This window comes from Falco peregrinus, chromosome W, assembly GCF_023634155.1.
Source record: "Falco peregrinus isolate bFalPer1 chromosome W, bFalPer1.pri, whole genome shotgun sequence".
NCBI lineage: Eukaryota > Metazoa > Chordata > Aves > Falconiformes > Falconidae > Falco > Falco peregrinus.
In genome coordinates this window covers 11806695-11826314 of record NC_073743.1, presented here as the reverse complement: position 1 = coordinate 11826314, position 19620 = coordinate 11806695, and the positions used below count along the sequence as shown (strand labels likewise).

The 19620-nt window shown below is 35.7% G+C and overlaps 1 protein-coding gene across 9 annotated transcripts in view; it reads right to left on the bottom strand.

Moving 5' to 3' along the window:
* LOC129783123 (nipped-B-like protein) overlaps positions 1-19620 on the bottom strand; it is a 167614-nt gene that overhangs the window by 22964 nt on the left and 125030 nt on the right. For all 9 annotated transcript variants that reach the window (XM_055792867.1, XM_055792863.1, XM_055792864.1 and 6 more), the window contains 15 exons: positions 19373-19476; positions 17692-17778; positions 15246-15477; positions 14786-14937; positions 14328-14408; positions 13161-13261; positions 9256-9394; positions 8964-9046; positions 7806-7938; positions 6008-6151; positions 2176-2265; positions 1737-1951; positions 1534-1636; positions 505-603; positions 256-402 (listed from right to left, as the gene is read on the bottom strand). In XM_055792867.1, the coding sequence (XP_055648842.1) occupies positions 256-402; positions 505-603; positions 1534-1636; positions 1737-1951; positions 2176-2265; positions 6008-6151; positions 7806-7938; positions 8964-9046; positions 9256-9394; positions 13161-13261; positions 14328-14408; positions 14786-14937; positions 15246-15477; positions 17692-17778; positions 19373-19476 (1910 nt within the window). The remainder of the gene's footprint in view (positions 1-255; positions 403-504; positions 604-1533; positions 1637-1736; positions 1952-2175; positions 2266-6007; positions 6152-7805; positions 7939-8963; positions 9047-9255; positions 9395-13160; positions 13262-14327; positions 14409-14785; positions 14938-15245; positions 15478-17691; positions 17779-19372; positions 19477-19620) is intronic.

The following is a 19620-nucleotide window of genomic DNA, read 5'->3' as shown; positions in this document are numbered from 1 at the left end:
TAAAGGAATCAAAAGGAATATAATCCTGGTTCTGATGCGTTACAACTTTCTATGTATGTTTACCTTTTGACATAACAAAGCCTCGCTGGAAACAAGTGATACACTTTACAAGATTGGTCTTGAAAGCATGATTAAAATAATAAGATATAATTTACTCTTCGGATCATTATTCCATATTATGAAACATAAAAATTCAGTTGAAAACAAATTTTCCAATGACACTTATTTTATCATAAATATCACAAGTCACCATACCAATATTCTTTCAATCAGCATGTCATAATACTGCTCAGCAAGCTGAGGACGACAGAGCACAAATCGGCCGAGCAGCTCCACAGCTGCTTCTCGTACACTAGTAGAGTTATCCATTAATCGTCCATGAACACCTCGTTGCATATCCAGCTAAAAAGAACAAATAAAGCACAGATCAAAAATGAGAAATAAAGATTTTTTCAAGCATGACAAAATAATGCATGTGCATTATGGACATTTCATTTTTTTTACCCTGGCTAGAATACTGGGGTCTACAGCAACAACCTCAGACAAACACTTCATGGCTTTTGTTCGAACAGCAATTGCATTTTCACCAAGTACACGCAGAATCTAATAAGGGAACAAAAACAAAGATTCAATTGCTTTGGGAAGGTAGCAAACAACGTTTAACAGGCAAAAATGTCGCAGAATAACATGCAAATGATTTAACTAAAATAATATCTTTCTACTAAAAATTGTATATATCTTCTCAGACAGTAAAAAGGTGCATGAAAGTGATGTTCCATGGCACTGATAACTGAGTGTGGATATTTACCAGGATTTGCTACATCTCTAAGACTGTCCCAAACAAGATTTACACAGGGTCCATATATTCACTTTAGAGTCACTTCAATTTTAAATTACTTTTGCCATTTGGTTGTGGCTTTCACCGTGGTTCTTTCAACAGGAGAGTTGGATTTGGGCACTATAATTTTAAGAATGGCTCTGTATGCAGATCAATATAAAGTAACACAAACTAAACTAAACTAGTACTGGAGTTCAAACATGTCACCATGCCAACTTGTTAGTGCTTTTCTCCCAGAAAAAGGAAAGAAACCACACTGGTCAAACAGCTTCCAAAGTGATAGTAACATGCACTGCAAGCAACTGACCAAGTTAGCTTGTATTTTCAAATCAAATTAATATCAATTTAATGAGTTAATATTACCAAATGAGCATGCATCTTGCAGAAACTGTAAAAAAGATGTCAACATTTTGTAATTATTCTTTTACTGTGTACATCTAACATAATGATTTTGCCATATACATACATGGACAAATAAAATAATGTATGTACAATATGACATATGAAATGCATGCAAGAAAAAGAAATATAAGCACTTATGTCATCAATACAGAATATGAAAGCATATATGGTGTTATCACGGCCTGTTAAATATCTGTGCTCAACAATGAACAGATATTGCACACTACGGCAAAAGTGTTTAGAATCAGAAACCAACTGTGTTTCACTCAACTAAGAATTCCAGCACAGTTTACCTGTGTCAAATAAATATCGAAGCTCTGGGCAAATGGCCTCATAGAGGCCAAGTAGCGAACAATCAAACATGCGTCTTCATAGTCCACAGTATCAGAATTCATCCTTCAACAAATACAATGTTTTAATTAGGACATGTTTATCTAAAATTATTAAAAATGTCAAATGTATGGTTAATAAAGAAATCAGTGGTGCTGAAACGTACTTTAATGTACTGAACTGAGATGGAGCAGTTTTAATAATGCTGCGAAGAAACGTTTTGCGACTTTCTGCTCTATGCATGATTTGTCCTGTGGTCTCAACATCTTTTGCATGATGAGTTCCTTCAGATGAATCCTCATCCTTCTGAGATTTAATTGCTTTCTCTGTCTCCATAGTTGTATCACGGAACCACTGTGCTATATAAAACTTCCGAGAAAACTGGAGAAATACAGCAGGATACACAGAAACCAACAGATATAGAAGAGTGAAATTAACGGCTTTATAATGAGATTGAGTCTAATGCATCAATCATATTTTGGAAAACACAATCAACAGTATATGTTAGTGTGACAATTTAATTGAAGCACTAATATGCTTTTTATTCAGTACATGTTAATGAAATTATTTTTATATACACTTGACATCAGAAAGCTGAAATTTACCACTAATGATGCATCAGTTTCTGTGTTCTCATCTAGGTAATCTAGCAAAGCCTTTTGCAGCTGTTGAACTTCATCTCCTCCTCCTGAAACCTGTCAGAAATAGAAAGATAGCTATAAAATAGACTATTGCACAATGATAATTAGAATCTGAAAATCTGCATGTCCACATATAAAATACACTGAAGTTAATGTTCTGCAATTATCAATACAACTAATAATTTTTTAATCAATTACTTCTAAACTTTATACAGGCTAAACCAAATTAGACTGGCTCCAAAGTCTAAAAAAGATTAACAGCAGAATAAGACTGGTTTTAAAACAGACTGACTCATTTGATTAGTTTTCATTCTAGGATCTTGTGTGAAGACCCTCTGTCCCTGAGGAAAAAAGAAAGGCTGAAATCACATGTAGTAGACTGACACAAAGTTTAACCTATACAAGTCATTGTTAACTCTCTCACCAATATTAAATACTGAAACAGTGACTTCTCAGGTGAACAAGGGATAAAAGGCAAAAAAGGCAAATGAAAATAAATATGAAACACAGTCAACAGTAAAAACATATGGGAAACTTCAAAAAAACCCCACAACTTATCCCTCTGCAAAAATATCCGAGGGATAAAGCATCTATACAGAGAAAGTGCAGCAAGTATGCTCAATCCATCTAGGAAAGAACCTACAGAGGCTGTTCCCAAACACTCCTAAGCACTAAAGAATCATGCTCTCTGAGACTCAACTAAGTTTCTATCAGTCAAAAAGCTTCAGAACAAACACATATTTTATAAAAAATGCTACCTAGTGCATAAAGCCTATCTACAGAATAGGGTAATATTAATTTTCCTGTGAAGCACTTTTAAGATGCACAAAAAGGATTACAGATGAAATATTAATCTGAGAACTAGTTCTGGATACTATACATCAGGCTTGTAAATATCTAAACTGTATGAATGCTAAACCCAGAATGTATTATTTCCAAGAAGCTATTTTATAGGAAATATGTATATTCTGATCTCTTAAATAGTTCTAGCCTATGTAAATTGAACAATGATTTTGTATGTGATCATCAGACAATGTACTTCCCCCTATATAGAGGTTATAGAGAATAAATCAGTATCAATTAGCTTGTTAATAAATCAGAAATAAAATTTCTCAACACCTACAAGGCAGCATAAAACCAAGAACATAAACCACCTTTTTTCCTTAGTATTATACTAAAATATGCAGGTCCTTGCAATTGCTGATGCTACAGCAGAAAAAAGGATTTTTTTTCTTCCAAAATGAATGAGTTTAAGAATTCAAAACATGTTTACAGTGTACATAATACTAATACAGGTTTACTGATATAAATTTGTCACCCTAATATATGTGCAAATTGTGATTTGAACGTCTGACCTTAAGCTATGTTAAATTCTGTGGATAAGAGGCTGAAAAAAAAAGTTGCTTGATGAACCGTAACTGCCTATTTTCAAACAAGTAAGAAAAACTCAGAATAAACAAAAAGAAACTGTGAAGTCTGTAACAAAGCATATTCAATATTGATAATAAAAGTAGAAGAAAAATTTCTGGCTTAAACTTCTTCAGATACAAAACACTTTTCTTTTTCAGCAATAAAACTTCTATCTTAATTTCTGTATGAACAGCAGAGACTGAGAATCTTGTCACAAATGCAGCACATAATATAGCTTGCAAACATCAGCAAGCAGAAAAAGGTCCAGAAGATCGGCACATCAAGAGATAAACTAATGAAAAGCATGCACAAGTGTTCAAATCAATTTGACAATCTATGACAGATTTTATGAAAAAAAATCTACTGTTTAAAAAAACATCAAAAAAGAACAGATTTTCTCCTAAATCTAATTCTATGGTTCATGAGTCCAAACCACAGTAGACAGAGTTATAAGCATTCATCAATCATTGGGGAATATCCTGGCAATGATATCAGAGGGTAGAAGGAAATATCAAGTCTTAAGTATTCAACTCAGCAGGAAAGAAAAATCTGTAGAGGTATAAGTTAATTTCTGAATTAAAACAATAATTTAAGATCATTCCAATGACTAAAGCTGAATAAGTCTACCAATAGGGGATCTTATTTTCTTGCTATTTGAACAACAAAGTGAAGCTTAGCTGTCACGTAAACCTTTCCAAGTAGTTATTTGTTCTTAGGTTACAAATCATTTATAAACAATACACTGTCTACCCTGATGGTACTGTATAGTATACACCTTCCCTAATGTACAGATGGTACTATATACCATCACTGATGTTAAGCTTCCTGAGTAACTGAAAAAATGCCCACAGCAATTTTATTTTCTGCAGATGCCAATGCCTAATTACTGCCTGATCCTATAAAAAAACCAAAACAAATAGAAAAATTCAGGTCACCACTTTTTAGAATATCTTTCAATACTATTATATAACTTCTGGAGATAAGGAGAAAAGAATTCTTCGAAAATATTTCCCTACGAAGAAGTCTAATGTAGAATTGTCAAAATCACTGCCAACAGAGAATTATAACCCCTTAGCATACAGAAGTACAAATTATATTAAGGCATGGACATAAAGATTTGACACTATATGTAGTACAAAATTCTAAATGACAAAAGTTATGGGAAGTATCAGCCTCATAAAAGAGTAGATTAATTTTGATTCTTTCCTTGAATGCCTGTAAATTGCACAAGTTTTTCCTTCAACAAATTTGTAACAGTCGTTATAAAACACATATAATAGATATGGAGTCTTTTCAGGTAAATGAAAGGGAAATTAACTAGACTACTCAACTTCAGATCTAATCATGCTGAGAACAATTAGTAGTTTAGAAAGGAATGTATAGCATCCATAAGAAATGTGCAAGTCCACATTTTTAAAAGGACACATAAGTGCAGGAGGGGGCCTGGAAATCAGGACCATAAAGTGGCAATCAGTTAGCTGAGGGGAATGTGCTTGAGTTTGTCTAGACAACAATTAACATGATACAGAGCATAGGGGAGTGGGGGATGAATGGCGGATGGCGCCAAGAATGGCGCCAAGGAAAGATAACACCTTGCTGTTAATTGCTGGTAGTTAACCACCAATCAGGGATTGCCTAGTATGTAACGCTTAGCTTCAAGAACCAATCTGTTTAAAGTGTGCAGCTTCTGAGAACATATATAAACTCGTGATTGTGTACAATAAATCGACATCTTGCTTGCTACGTCCCGTCTCTTCATTCGCCGCACATAAGACCCAAGATTTTCTCATCATATTATGTACTGAAGAGAGCCCAAATGCATACATTGCTTTGTTAATTGCTGCCACTCTTGCAGATTGGGAGACATTTTGATAAGCAGCATTAGCAGAAATGCAAATATGCATTCTCTAACAAAAGATATTTGCAAGTTCAGTAAAAAACAAAACAAAACAACCCCAACCAATACCAGCTACATCACATAAAAACTAACCTTCCAAGCCTAACAGTTTAACTCTAAAGCTCATGTGCGAGTGTCATAAGCTCAATTATCACTTTGCAATAGCAAATGCACATACATACACACACATATATATTTTTAAGGCCTCTTAAGATAGAATCCAACTATCGCTGTTATTTCCTCCATAATGTCACAAGAAAACAGGTTTTACCATTGTATTTAACCACTTAATATGATCACTAGGGAGACAGCGTAAGACAGACATGAATTAACAAATGTGATACTTATAAATTGAGTATATTTGATTCAGAAATCTGAACAGCAATGAAAATTCATTCTCCACAACACCAGTTTTTCACACATCTTTAAAATGTTCAAATTTTTAAATCGATACATCACAATCCAGTTGGCACAGGATCTCTCACACACCTGTTTAAGGATTCTGGCTATAGATCCTCGATCCATTTTGCTAGTGACTGCATCTTTCCTGAGTCTTGCAGCTACAGTTCCAAGATAGTCAAGTGATGCAACTCTTAATGCCATTTCTGTAGATTTGTTACTGAACTGGTGAACCTAAGAAAAGCAGAATAAACTGTTATAAAAAATTATTTATTTATGCAACTGAGTTTCTTTACACAGGACACTGCTTGACCTTATTAAAAATTCCACTTCTATGCTGCATAAAAATATAAAATTTACTATTATGTCACAGATACACGCCTTACTTTACATTAATGTTTTTGCCTTTATTGCGTTGGTCTCTCTACAAATATGCCTGTTATAGTTTTTCTAAAATATGTATTTTATAAAATAAACTGAACATCTAGTAGAGCAGATATCCTTTGCAGTAGCATAGATCTTAAGCACCATAATGCAACTTCCTCATTGATATATAGAAAAGTATAAAGCAAGCTACATTTTATGAGGAACAAGGCCACAAAATATTTTTCCAAGAAACAGCTCAAATTACTGTGTTAATTACATTGTAATACTGAAGAACAACTCTCAAAAAACATGTCAATGAAAAAACTCACATTCTGTAAAATGCCACATTCCATAAGTAAATGTGCTATTACTGGTAAAAGACCAAACTACTTAATTCTCAGGTTCTGTGCTAAAGGAATAGTCCAAAGAAGTATTTAACATGAATAATTACAGCTGTTAGTCTGACTTTATTCCCAATTAATAACTACACTTATTAGATGCTATACCAGGGGTCCTCAAACTACAGCTGTGGGCTGGATACGGCCCCCCAGGGTCCTCAATCCGGCCCCCAGTATTTACAGAACCCCCCCGGCAGGGGTTGGGGGGGGAAACCAAGCAGCCGCAGATGACTGCCTGCCCCTTCATCCGCGCTGGCCCCCTGGTTAAAAAGTTTGAGGACCCCTGTGCTATACAATGGCATTTTTTAATGTGGGAAACATCATGGAATAGAAGTGGACTTCCATGAGAAACTGTATACATATGACCTTTACTAAGTTCCATATCAATGATCTTCTGACCTAAATTTTATTTTCTATGCATTACAGAATAATGATGCACGTGAGAAAATCCTAAGATGCTGCATGTGTGTGTCAGCAATCAAAAAGCATTCCTGTAATAGTCTGAGCTGATGTCCTGGTTTCAGCTGGGATAGAGTTAATTTTCTTAGTAGCTAGTACAGTGCTGTGTTTTGGATTTGGTGTGAGAACAATGTTGACAGCACACTGATGGACTTCTCAGTTCCTTGGGCCCTGCCAGCCAGAGGGCTGGAGGGGCACAGGAAATCAGGAGGGGACACAGCCAGGACAGGTGACCCAAGCTAGCCAAAGAGGTATTCCATACCATATGACGTCATGCTGAGTATATAAACTGGGGGAAGAAGAAGGAGGAAGGGGGGACATTTGGCATTATGGCATTTGTCTTCCCGAGTAACCGTTATGCGTGATGGAGCCCTGCTCTCCTGGGGATGGCTGAACCTGCCTGCCCATGGGAAGTGCTGAATGAATTCCTTGCTTTGCTTTGCTTGTGTGCATGGCTTTTGCTTTACCTATTAAATTGTTCTTATCTCAACCCTTGAGTTTTACATTCCTTTCCGATTCTCATCCCCATCCCTCTGGGTGAGGGGGAGTGAGCGAGCGGCTGAGTGGTACTTGGTTGCTGGCCAGGGTTAAACCACAACAGCTGAAATAAACAAGTTTCATTGTATTAAGAAATAATATAATAATTAAGAACAAGAATCCCTTACCAATAGCCTTCCTAATAAGCTAAGTAGCAACTCTGCAGCTGGCCATTCTGGTTTATTGACTGTGGAAAGAAGATCTTGAATGAAGTTCTCAAACAGTGGTCTGTAATCTTCTTCCCCTTGTTTACTGCCACACCTTTTTAAAAGTAAATACATTTTGTAAGTGAATTTAGAGCCATTTAAACTTTTCTTCTGATGCAGACAGAAGTAATCCTATGTTTAACCAGAAAACCAGTTTTATGCGATTCTAAAAAAATATCCAAAATATTAGCAGAAAAATTGTTTTTATCCATTTATGGACAAATAGTTTAAATAGTCATCACTCCAAGTTGCACTGTGAGTAAAGCAGCTAATCCAGGATAGCATAATTTTTCATAAGTTTTTTTTTTATTATTGCTTTGAGTTAAAGTCTGCATTAACTTGGATGGACATAGTAGGTAAAATTCTAAAGCTCAAGCCAGAGTGGGGTATTTAGGAGGTGGTGTGTCCTTAAACCTGGTCTGACTTATCTCAAAGTGATAAGACATCTTAGTATTATGCTCCACAAAAGTTTAAAATCAGAATGTAAAAAAATCAAAAGATAACATACCTAATAGTGTTTCACTTATATGTGGCATTCCTAACTTCAATGATAACAGAAGTATGCAGAGAGAAGGCTAGATGGCTTGTAAATGATTTCTACTGTTAAGCTGAAAGGCTAACATGATAAAAACCTCAGGACTTTATATTACAAGTCCTTTGGTTATTCAGGTGTACTTTCTTTCCCCTGTTGAGCTACTGATATTCCTAACTATCTAAATGAAAGTAATTTTAGGTTTTTTACATCTTTGTCATTCTGATGACTGAAAGAATCTGGTTTCATCACTTAAATATGTACTCATTCTGCTCTTCCATGCTTCAGATGAGTAAAAGACCCCTGATAAAATGATCCTACGTAAACTATCAGACAGATTCTTAAATGTGTAAAGAACTCTCTGCAGAATTTCTGTTCCATAAAAAACATTTGTCCAGACAGGTAGCTGTCCTAGGGATCTATACTGTTATAAGTAACTTTATTAGTAGGCATTTAGCATTACAAAGTGGTTTGATTTGTCTTAAGGTGTGACAGGTTTCATTTGGAGTTGGTTTCATCAATACACTAAAGAATGCAACAGTACTTACTTCTTAAGGAAAATAGAAAGGAAGTTCTGTGCTGTTCTCATGGCTGTTTCGTATGAGTTAGTAATTAGCACATCTTGATCCACCTAAAAATAACAAGATGTATTTGTCTAATATTTTAGCACACACAGAAATATGATTTCTAGATCAGCGCTTCTCAGTCATCAAATAATTACAGCAGACATAAAATTACAAAGCTTAATTACTAGAGCACCATCATAAAATATTATACCTACAAATTCATTCCTGCACACACACACAAAAATTTATAGCTCTCAAAAAAAAAAAATCTTACTTTTTTGTTTGATTCCTCCTCTGAATTAGAATCTTTTTCTGTTGATGGCAAATGCACCACACACTGAATAAGCTGCAGAACTAGTGCTGTTACCATCTGAATATACATAGGCTCTCCATCAGTGTCACTGCTGTTTAACCTGTTAATAAGAAAATACATCATTAACACTAAAACTAAACTAAAAAGACAAAACAAACCAAAATTTTTTGGTTCTAAATAACATCAGTCTAAAATTATTACCACAGCTAGAAAACTGTTTTCTAGACAGTTATCTAGTCATTTTCTTCCCTCGTATGCAGTGAAAGATTTGGTCTAACAAATCCAGCATTATTCTCAGGCCAAAGATGAATTGAAACAGCCCACAGATGGGCTATTAGAGTATCTCTGAAGTTCAGCAGCTGAAAAATCTACATAAATATTTAATAAATCAAACACCTACATGCTAAGGCACTTACTAATATGCTTATTATAATGCCATATCCGTTTCCAAAACAACATTAAAAAAAATAGACTGAACTTGTCCTAACAGTATGTAAAATGTGCAGGACTTTTAAACAAGAGAAAATAGTGACCATGACCTGGACTGACTTCTACAAGAGTTACACCTATGGTAATATCAGGAAGCATAACAGACTATAAACTTCAATATGTAACAGTGTCTTTAAGCTGGTATGACCACAGAATCACAGAATGGTTGGGGTTGGAAGGGACCTCTGGAGACTATCTAGTCCAATCCCCTGCTAAAGCAGGTTCACCTAGAGCAGGTTGCACAGAATTGCATCCAGGTGGGTCTTGAATATCTCCAGAGAAGGAGACTCCACAACCTCTCTTGGCAGCCTGTTCCAGCACTCTGTCACCCTCAAAAACGTTTTTCCTCATACTCAGATGGAACTTCCTGTGTTGCAGTTTGTGCCTGTTGCCTCTTGTCCTGTCACTGGGCACCACTGAAAAGAGCCTGGCCCTGTCCTCTTGACACTCGCCCTTAAGATATTTGTAGACATTGATAAGATCCCCTCTCAGTCTTCTCCAGGCTAAACAGGCCCAGCTCCCTCAGCCTTTCCTCATAAGGGAGATGCTCCAGTCCCCTCATCATCTTCATAGCCCTCTGCTGGACCTTCCCCAGTAGTTCCCTGTCTCTCTTGAACTGGGGAGCCCAGAACTGGACACAGTACTCCAGATGCAGCCTCACCAGGGCAGAGTAGAGGGGAAGGATAACCTCCCTCGACCTGCTGGCCACACTCCTCCTAATGTGTCCCAGGATCCCATTGGCCTTCTTGGCCACAAGGACACACGGGCAACTAGCTGTCCACCAGAACTCCCAGGTGCTTCTCTGCAGAGCTGCCTTCCAGCAGGTCAGCCCCAGCCTGTACTGGTGTGTGGGGTTGTTCCTCCCTAGGTGCAGGACCCTATACTTGCCTTTGTTGACCTTCATTCGGTTCCTCCCTGCCCAACTCTCTAGCCTGTCCAGGTCTCACTGAATGGCAGCACAGGCTTCTGGTGTGTCAGCCACTCCTCCCAGCTTTGTATCATCAGCAAACTTGCTGAGGGCACACTCTGTCCCTTCATCCAGGTCACTGGTGAATAAGTTATAACAAGACTGGACCCAGTACTGACCCCTGGGGAACACCGCTAGCTACAGGCCTCCAGCTAGACTCTGCGCTGCTGATCACAACCCTCTGAGCTCTGCCATTCAGCCACTTCTCCATCCACCTCACTGTCCACTCCTCTAACCTACGCTTCCTGAGCTTACCTATGAGGATGTTATGGGGGACAGTGTCAAAAGCCTTGCTGAGGTCAAGGTAGACAACATCTACTGCTCTCCCCTCATCAACCCAGCCAGTCATTCAGTCACAGAAGGCTATCAGGTTGGTCAGGCATAATTTCCCCTTGGTGAATCCATGTTGACTGTTCCTGATGACCTTCTTTTCCTCCACATGCTTAGAGATGATCACCTCCAGGATGAGCTGTCCCATCACCTTTCGAGGGATGGAGGTGAGGCTGACTGGTCTGTAGTTTCCTGGGTCCACCTTCTTGACCTTTTTGAAGACAGGAGTGACCTTGGCTTTCCTCCAGTCCTCAGGCACCTCTCCTGTCCTCCTTGACCTTTCAAAGATGATGGAGAGTGGCTTGGCAATAACATCTGCCAGCTCCCTCAGCACTCAGGGGTGCATCCCATCAGGGCCCATGGATTTGTGGGTGTCAAGTTTGCTTTAAGTGATCTCTAATGCAATCCTCCTCGACCAAGGGAATTTCTTCCTTTCTCCAAACTTTCTCTTTTGCCTCCAGAGTCTGGGAAACTTGAGGGCCAGCCTTGGCAGTGAAGACTGAAGCAAAGGCGGCATTCAGTAACTCTGTGTCCTTCATCACTAGGGCACCCACCACATTCAGCAGCAGGCCCACATTTTCCCTAGTCATCCCTTTCCTGCTGATGTAACTGAAGAAGCCCTTCTTGTTGTCCTTGACATACCTTGCCAGATTTTTTTCTAAACAGACCTTAGCCTTCCTCATCACCTCCCTGCATGTTGTGACAACATTCCTATATTCCTCCCAAGTCGCCTGTCCCTTTTTCCACATTTCATAAACTTCCTTCTTCTGTTTGAGGTTTGCCAGAAGCTCCTTGCTCATGAATGAATACACTCTACTTCACATTTCTCCCTTTCCAAGTGATTTAACCTGACAAATAGTACAGCATTTACTACCCATACATACATCGATGCCATTTAAAGTTACCCTTAACAATATGAAAAGGTGATAATCTTTGATATCATTCTCCCCAAATTATCAAAATAATAACTGGGCACAAACCAGATTGCAAATATTATCTTTATGACGTTATCTTTGACTATTTTTACAGAGAAAATATTTTAATATCATATTTTAGGTAAGCTGTACCCTTCATGACTGTAGCCACAGACAGGGAATGTCTTTCAACAGACCAGAGCTAGGAAACTAAAGATAAACAGTGCAGTCATTGTGGCTTTGAGATTTCCATCTGCTAAAGGTCCTAATTCACAGAGGGTATCTACCATTTATGCTCCTATGCATATTACCTTCCTATTTGGTAGATCTCTGATGTCTATAATGAAAACAGTAAGAAATACTAGGAACAAGCACACATGTTAACATTAGGGTTGCTGAATTCAACTTCAAAGTTTCAGTGAATTTCTTTTCCTAGATATTTCCTGTTCATCCACCCTGGATCAGACAACCCATTTCATTGACAATTTGTCTGTCTGGGGAAAGATGTATGCAAGCAAGGAACAAAATCAATGCCAACAACAAATGTTTTAGAATAATTTAAAGTGTCCAACCTCAATTTTAACTGAAATCCAGTTCAGGTCAGGTTCTTTCTCAAATTGAACGTGAACCTATACTATTATTCAGAAGATGCACTGAAATCCACCTGAAGCACTTAAAAGACAGTTAAAGTAAACTGAGTAGTGCCTAAATGAAACTAATTCAAAGGAGTAATAGATTGATTTCCTGGAAAGTGTGCTCTGAGTATGTCCTCAAAGAAATTCAGCCAGAATTTTCCTATTAAGCTTTAGCAATGAAGAAATTGTATGAAATCCATATAAGCAGAACCAAAGAATTATCCAACAAAAAAACTTTGCATGCACACTAACATTAGGCTCATTTACATTTTTAGTGAGACAAATAAGATATTGAAATTATTTTTGTAAGCAGGCATAAATACGATGGCATAAGAAACAGTGATTATTACAAAATACATTTGTCAGGCAATTCTGCTCTCGCTGTAGAGGTTTTGAAATATCAACCTCTAACAAAGTGCAGCTTGTGGAGTCACAGATTTTTAAAAAAGTTAATACTGAAGCCTAAAATCCTACATCTACAAAAATGTAAATGCTACTGTCTACAAACTATCAATTTATGACAGAAATTACCTGAAGTTTCTCAAACTCCTCTTGCTAGTTGGTAGTCTTGCAAGGGAAGTGAAAATTTCTTCTAGTATTAACTGTCTATGTTTTTCATACCTGGAGAACACCTATTTAACAGTTATAGGATTGTTAAAAAATTATTTATTGTTACATACAATATTGCTTGTTAAAATTATTAAAAAATAATATATAGAAATATACACTTTACATGACATTGAAATTATATTTGATGCATACCTTGGTTTTAATACATTGTTTTTTCAAAGCAAGCATTTCTTTATAAAATACATAAAAACTTTTTCAAATATGGATTTTTAAAAATCTTCAAACAGCAGAAATGTGTAATAGCTCTTAAATATACCATGTTTTAAAAATTTCTGCCAATGGTACAATACACTAAGAAAGTCAAACAGTGTAATGCTAAACTTTCAGACTCCAGTATAGAGCAAAACTCTGTGGTAACATAAATTAAGATGCACACATGTATGGTTTTAGAACACATCTGAGAAACCAGTTTTACCTCATAATCTAAAGTTTAATGTTTTCCTGACATGAAATATTCTTTCAATTTACACATCAGGATTGTAGAGTTTGCCTCTCCTTTTGTTTAGGTAGAATTACTTTTATAAATACTGGAGTACATCATCCTTACAAAGATGGAAAATTTCCACTTGAACAAGCGCATCTGTGTTGCACTGAAGTTTTCCTGAAATAATATTTTATCTGCCCCATGAGTTTTTCACATAGCCACCTCTTCTGAGGAAAAGGACTTCTTCTATTATATAAAAGTATCCTACTAGTTCTAAAGCTTATTCCATTGCATAAATTCAAATCTTAACAAAGGAAATAAGGAAAACCACATTGTTAAGATTTCTTAAGACAAGAAAGTACTGGTAAGAGGATGGGGTTTGTGTTTACACTTTAAAAAACATAAACAAAATTAAGTAAATTCCTTGGCTTAAGTAGGCTATTTCTTCCTATAGAGTCTCTGCAAATTGGAGCTCAGGTAGATTTAATACTGTTTCTAGATTATGATACCAAACTGTAAAAATATTGAAGAATAAAATTTGTTCTAAACTCCAATTCTCTACCAGCAAAAATACAGCTTATGTAAATGCCCTAGTAACTCTCAGAAGTACAGGAACATGAAACTGCAAATTAAAAATTACTTACTGCAGTCACTAATTTGATAGCACATAACTGTAGTTCACTGACATTTTCTACAAAGAAAGGTGTTATTCCCATGGATGATACCTATCAACAGAAAGAAGTTATTGTAAGTATATTTGACTAAAACTGATTTATGCAGTTTCACAAGTAGGTTATTCATTCAGCAGGTAAGGTATCCAATAATATGTATTACTTCATATTATTTGCAAATAAAGTTATTAAAGGATATTTAAATACAATCAGGTTAAACTTTTCTTAAGCGTACAACAAAAGCCATTAAAGATTTGAACATCAAATGTTCTTCTTCAGATTACATACTACACAACAAACTAATCACTGATGTTAATAATTCAAAATTTTGTACTGATTTCATACTTCATGTCATTGAGACAATCACACTTTACAGTCTCTGGGAAAAGAAAACCAAACATTTTCAGACAGAAATTCTTCTGATAACTTACCTGAAGAATAGTTGTATCTGTAAGAAGCTGTATCTCTAGCAACTCTGACAAACTACTGACAATGTCACAAACTTTGTTATACAGCATCACTATAACTCTTTGCTTGTGGGTGGAACACTTAGCACGTTTTGCTTTTGAACTTAAAACACCACCTAGAAAACAAAAAAAATCTTTAATATTTATTTTCAGTTTCACTTACATCAAATATTAAGAAAGATTATCATCTTCCTCAAAAAACGTCCCCAAAACAACTCCATGACAACAGCTTTGTAAATGTAATTGCTTACAGAAGAAAAAGCTATTTAGCAGAATCAGCTGAAAAGCAAAAATTTCATATTTTCATAATTGCTCTGAATTCTGAATCCAAAATTTTAAAAACCATTCTTGAAGTTGGACACCCATATCTGATGGTATGTATGTGACAACAAAATGCTAAATACAAAGCATTTAGCACACTAACCACCATGAGGATCCACTCTGTACACAGGATCATATTGAGGATAGAGAGTGTTCTGCAAATGAAATTTTGTGTATTGAATAACTCTTTCTATTACATCCTCAATATATACAGCCTTAGGCATATTTGGTGATGTCATAATATTGATAGCAGTTAGACAAGCATCAGCAGATTTTGTCACTCTTTCCATAATAAGATCTCTCCATAATCTCTCCTCATCTTCAGTGTCATTGTTCTGTAACAGGCAATAAAAAACAAGATAGTGTAAACAATAAGTCAAATTTCTATCCTTACCAAATAAAAGATAACAGTATTTTAATATATTTACATACACACACACACAAATACAACATTTATGATACAAAAATTGTTTTGGAAATCAACTAATGTTTGTTTTACTAGCAACAGATTTGTAACCCTAAGTTACAAGTCTTCAATATCTCACTGTATTCTTCTGGTAAAACACAAGGAAGCTTTCCAAGTATCACTGGGAAGCACTATGAAGGAAGACTGCCACATTCTCTACTTAATAATGATGTACCTTAATCAAAATCTAAACTCATTCATTTAGAGTTTTGTTCAGTGGCCTATGCACACCAGTTGCTGCTTTGATCAGTCTAATTTTTGCCGCTAGAGGGAATTCTTACACAAAAAGACTGTTAAGTCACACAAAACTCATGAGAATACAACTTTCTCCACAGACTGACTCATTTACTATCAATGGGTTTAAAACAAATATGACCATTTAGATTTAGCACAGGGTATAGAATCTCTGTATTTCTGTGTTTGTACAAGTTATAAAAACAAACATACATGAGGTTAATTATGACCACCCAGCACTACTGAAATATTGTAATAAACCTGTTAATAGCAAAACCAGATGGAATCTTTAATAACTTCTCTGGTACAGAGAAAAAGAATCTTTCCTGCCTGTATAACGGCACAGTTCAACACTTGGCTTTCCTTGTAAAAATAAGGGGTTGGTGAAACCATATCAACTTTTTCCCTTTGGGGTAAGAGAATCTAAAAATATCACAGTGCGTTATATGTATGAGAGAGATTGATATTTGAAAAAAATCAACATCAGGAGATCACTGTAAATTTCTTGCATAGAATGGCTTTAAATAATTTGTTCCTTACACAAAGGAGGCTTAAAAAACCCCAAAACTCAACACCCCAAAAAAACCCCACAAAACAAAACCCCAAGTAGTTTTAAATCTTTTCTATTTTTTTTTCCTTCATTAATCTTAGAAATAAAAAGAATATGCAAGTGCAATCTGCCTCTGAAAAATATCCTGACATGGAGGTAGGATATTTTCACTGCACTCAGAAAGTAGTAAGCTTACTCCTTAGCAGAGGCTTTCTTTGACATAATGACCTGAATGAATCATGTTTAATGGGTTTAATAAAAATCTAGAACTTGTTTGGTTAAAGATCGCTTCTTTTTTATTTGAAGCTTTGTCTCTGAATTGCAATCACTGGACAATTTCAGTAACTGCTTAATAATCTTGAGTTTAACTACAAAAAAGTTAAAGAAAAATACCCCTTTTAAGGCACTGGCATAAAGACTCAATCATATTGAATTAGAGCAGGTAAACCAGCACCTTCTTTTCACTTATTTTTCATACTGCCAAAGACATTCAGTACTGAAACTTTGAAAACCTAACAAACTATATAGATGAAAATATTTAGGTAGAGGTAATGTGTCTCTGGTTTTCATTTTCAAGTTCAAATTCTTCCTTTCCAATATACATAATTATTCTCTATTTCTGCAGGTAAAGGTGTGGGTTTTTTCATTAAATTCAAGAACTCTATTCTTACTAAAATATTGTTTTGACTAGAAAGCATAGAAATAAATAAATATATACAATGCATAATATCACATTTCAGCCTCATAAAAAATCCAAATTCCCACGTAGTTTTAGAAATATCAGACCCCCCCCCCTAAAATTTTAAACTTCCTGTTAATTTTGTTTATGTTGATAACTTCAACTTTGCAGCATAAGAGCAGACCTAAATAAAGCACTAAGTTCTTAATGCTCAGAAGAATATGCTCTACATGAAAGCTGTAACACTTTTTCCATTGTGTAAGGGATCTTTTATGGACACGTAGAAAAGTAGCAAAGAAATGTCCAATGGTGCAAGTTATACCAGTTACCATTAATATTTCAGGATAAAACTATAACATTTAAAATTAAGTCAAAAGACAACTCAATTTCTCCCAATACATGTTATCTATCAGTACTATAGTAAAATATGTTTAGTACTGAAAAAATATAATCAATTGAATTTTACTTCAAATCTTAAAATTTGGCAATCTCTTAATGACATACACATTAAATCAGAAATTCCTTACACACAGAGTATTTGAAACTATCACTATATGGCACTTAAGTGAAGAAAACTGTATTCTACACAATGATGTGAAACGATGTAATTTGAAACTCACATGGTTAAGCAATGTAGAAAGCTTTGATCCATCTTGAATGTTCTTCTCCAAAATATTCAGGACTTTAACTGTTTTATCTGTGGATAGCTAAAACAAGAAACAAAACACATCAAACAACTCTAGGAATGCAATGGCTTCCAAGTTGCTGAAAAAAATGTCCATGAATGAAGGACAGAACATGTTATGTATTCTGACAAAATTAAATTGTAAGTAATCTGAGATAAGGACTGGATCTTGACTTGTATGGTTTCTGACACAGCATGACTGAGAATGCTGACAACAATTAAACTAGTGAAATATGTTTTAAGACTGCAATCAAACTATATTTCCAATCAGCAAAATCCCTATAAACGTATTTAAAACTGCATAGCTGTAATTAATGTTGTACAGTTATACACTTTTGCTTCTAGAAACAGAAATTTACCAAGTCCAAGTATCAATCACAAATTCTAACTGACCATATAGAGCTTTATTAAAAGAAAATCCAAATTCTATGGTCAAGCAGAAATAGAATTCCCTGATACCTGAATGCTCATAAAAAAGAAACATATTCTTAATAACTGTGTTAACTTTGAAAAACTAGCATGTTAAAAAATGTAACTCAAACTCACTTACTGATGTTCTACAGAATTATGATTAAATAATCTGTAGAATATGCTAAACTCCAGGAGAGTAAGTTTCATTCATCCAGATACATACTATTGGTGTTCACCTTTAGAAGCAACAAAACTCCGATTTTATGCATATATGTATGTACGTGTGTGAAAAAAAACCCAGGGGACAGACGTTAAGGGTGAGAACTATCAGGAAAGAGAAACACTCAGGCTGATAACACGTTACAAAGGAAGGTAGGGAGATCGAAGAAAATGCCAGGAAGAATATCTAAATCTTGGATTAAAGAAAACCCTTCAGAGTGATTTGTATAATAAGTGGCTTCACAGATACTTCATAAACATAGTAAGTGGTCGTGAGCAGGCAGAGTAAGAATTTAACACAGGACTGCCCAAAGCCAAGAGTTCTAGGAAGATAAGGAAAGCAAGAGCGTTGTTTCTAGAGGTGTGATACCAACAGTTTGTGCCAACAGAAAGTTCCCTTGAACTGAAGTCAGGAAGAGTACGGCAAAGAAACCACAATATGCAGACTACAGAAAATTACTCTTATTTTCACCTGGGGCATTAAATCTCCTAAGTTTGACAGTACTCTTTGGAGAGAGGAAGGAAGTAGGCAGTTCAGTGTGATGCTGGATGGACATCATATGTTTAGATTGCACTAACAGCATATATCAGAAAGGGTGGATTTTTTTACTTTGTCAGCAGGTTCTGTTTTACTGTGGTTGCTCAGCACTAGCAGTAAGAAGCAAAGGTTGATGTGCTTTTGTGAAAGTAGATTAATTATTTTAGATTTTACGGCTCAGACATGTGTTACCTATTAGCATATAGTGATCTGAGACAGCGTTAACACAGAGAAGGACCATTCAACAAAAATGTCTCAGCTTCAGAGACACTAACAGTTAAGATGCAGCAACTTTTTAAGCACTTCAGCTAGTCAGCAGAAGCACAACTGTTCACAGTACCTGTCACATGCACACCTGAAGAGGGTAGAATATTACAGAGGACACAAGATTTTGTATGTTTAAAAAAATTACATGTTCAAAAAGAGTTTAAAAACTATGAAGGTGTACCTTGTCCATAATGCCCATTGCCTTGATTTTTGCAGATTCACTACCCAACTCACTAAGCTGATGCTTTCCCAGTAGCAATTCCTGTGGAATCTCATCATCATCCCCTTTAAAAAAAAATTAAAACATTAACAATCATATTTCTAATAAGGCTTCAAGGCAACTAGTATTTTACTGTCAATATGAAAAAGCCAAGTGAAGAAAAAGAACTGATTTTCCAAATAGCTAGCATCTAATAGTTCCATCTAATG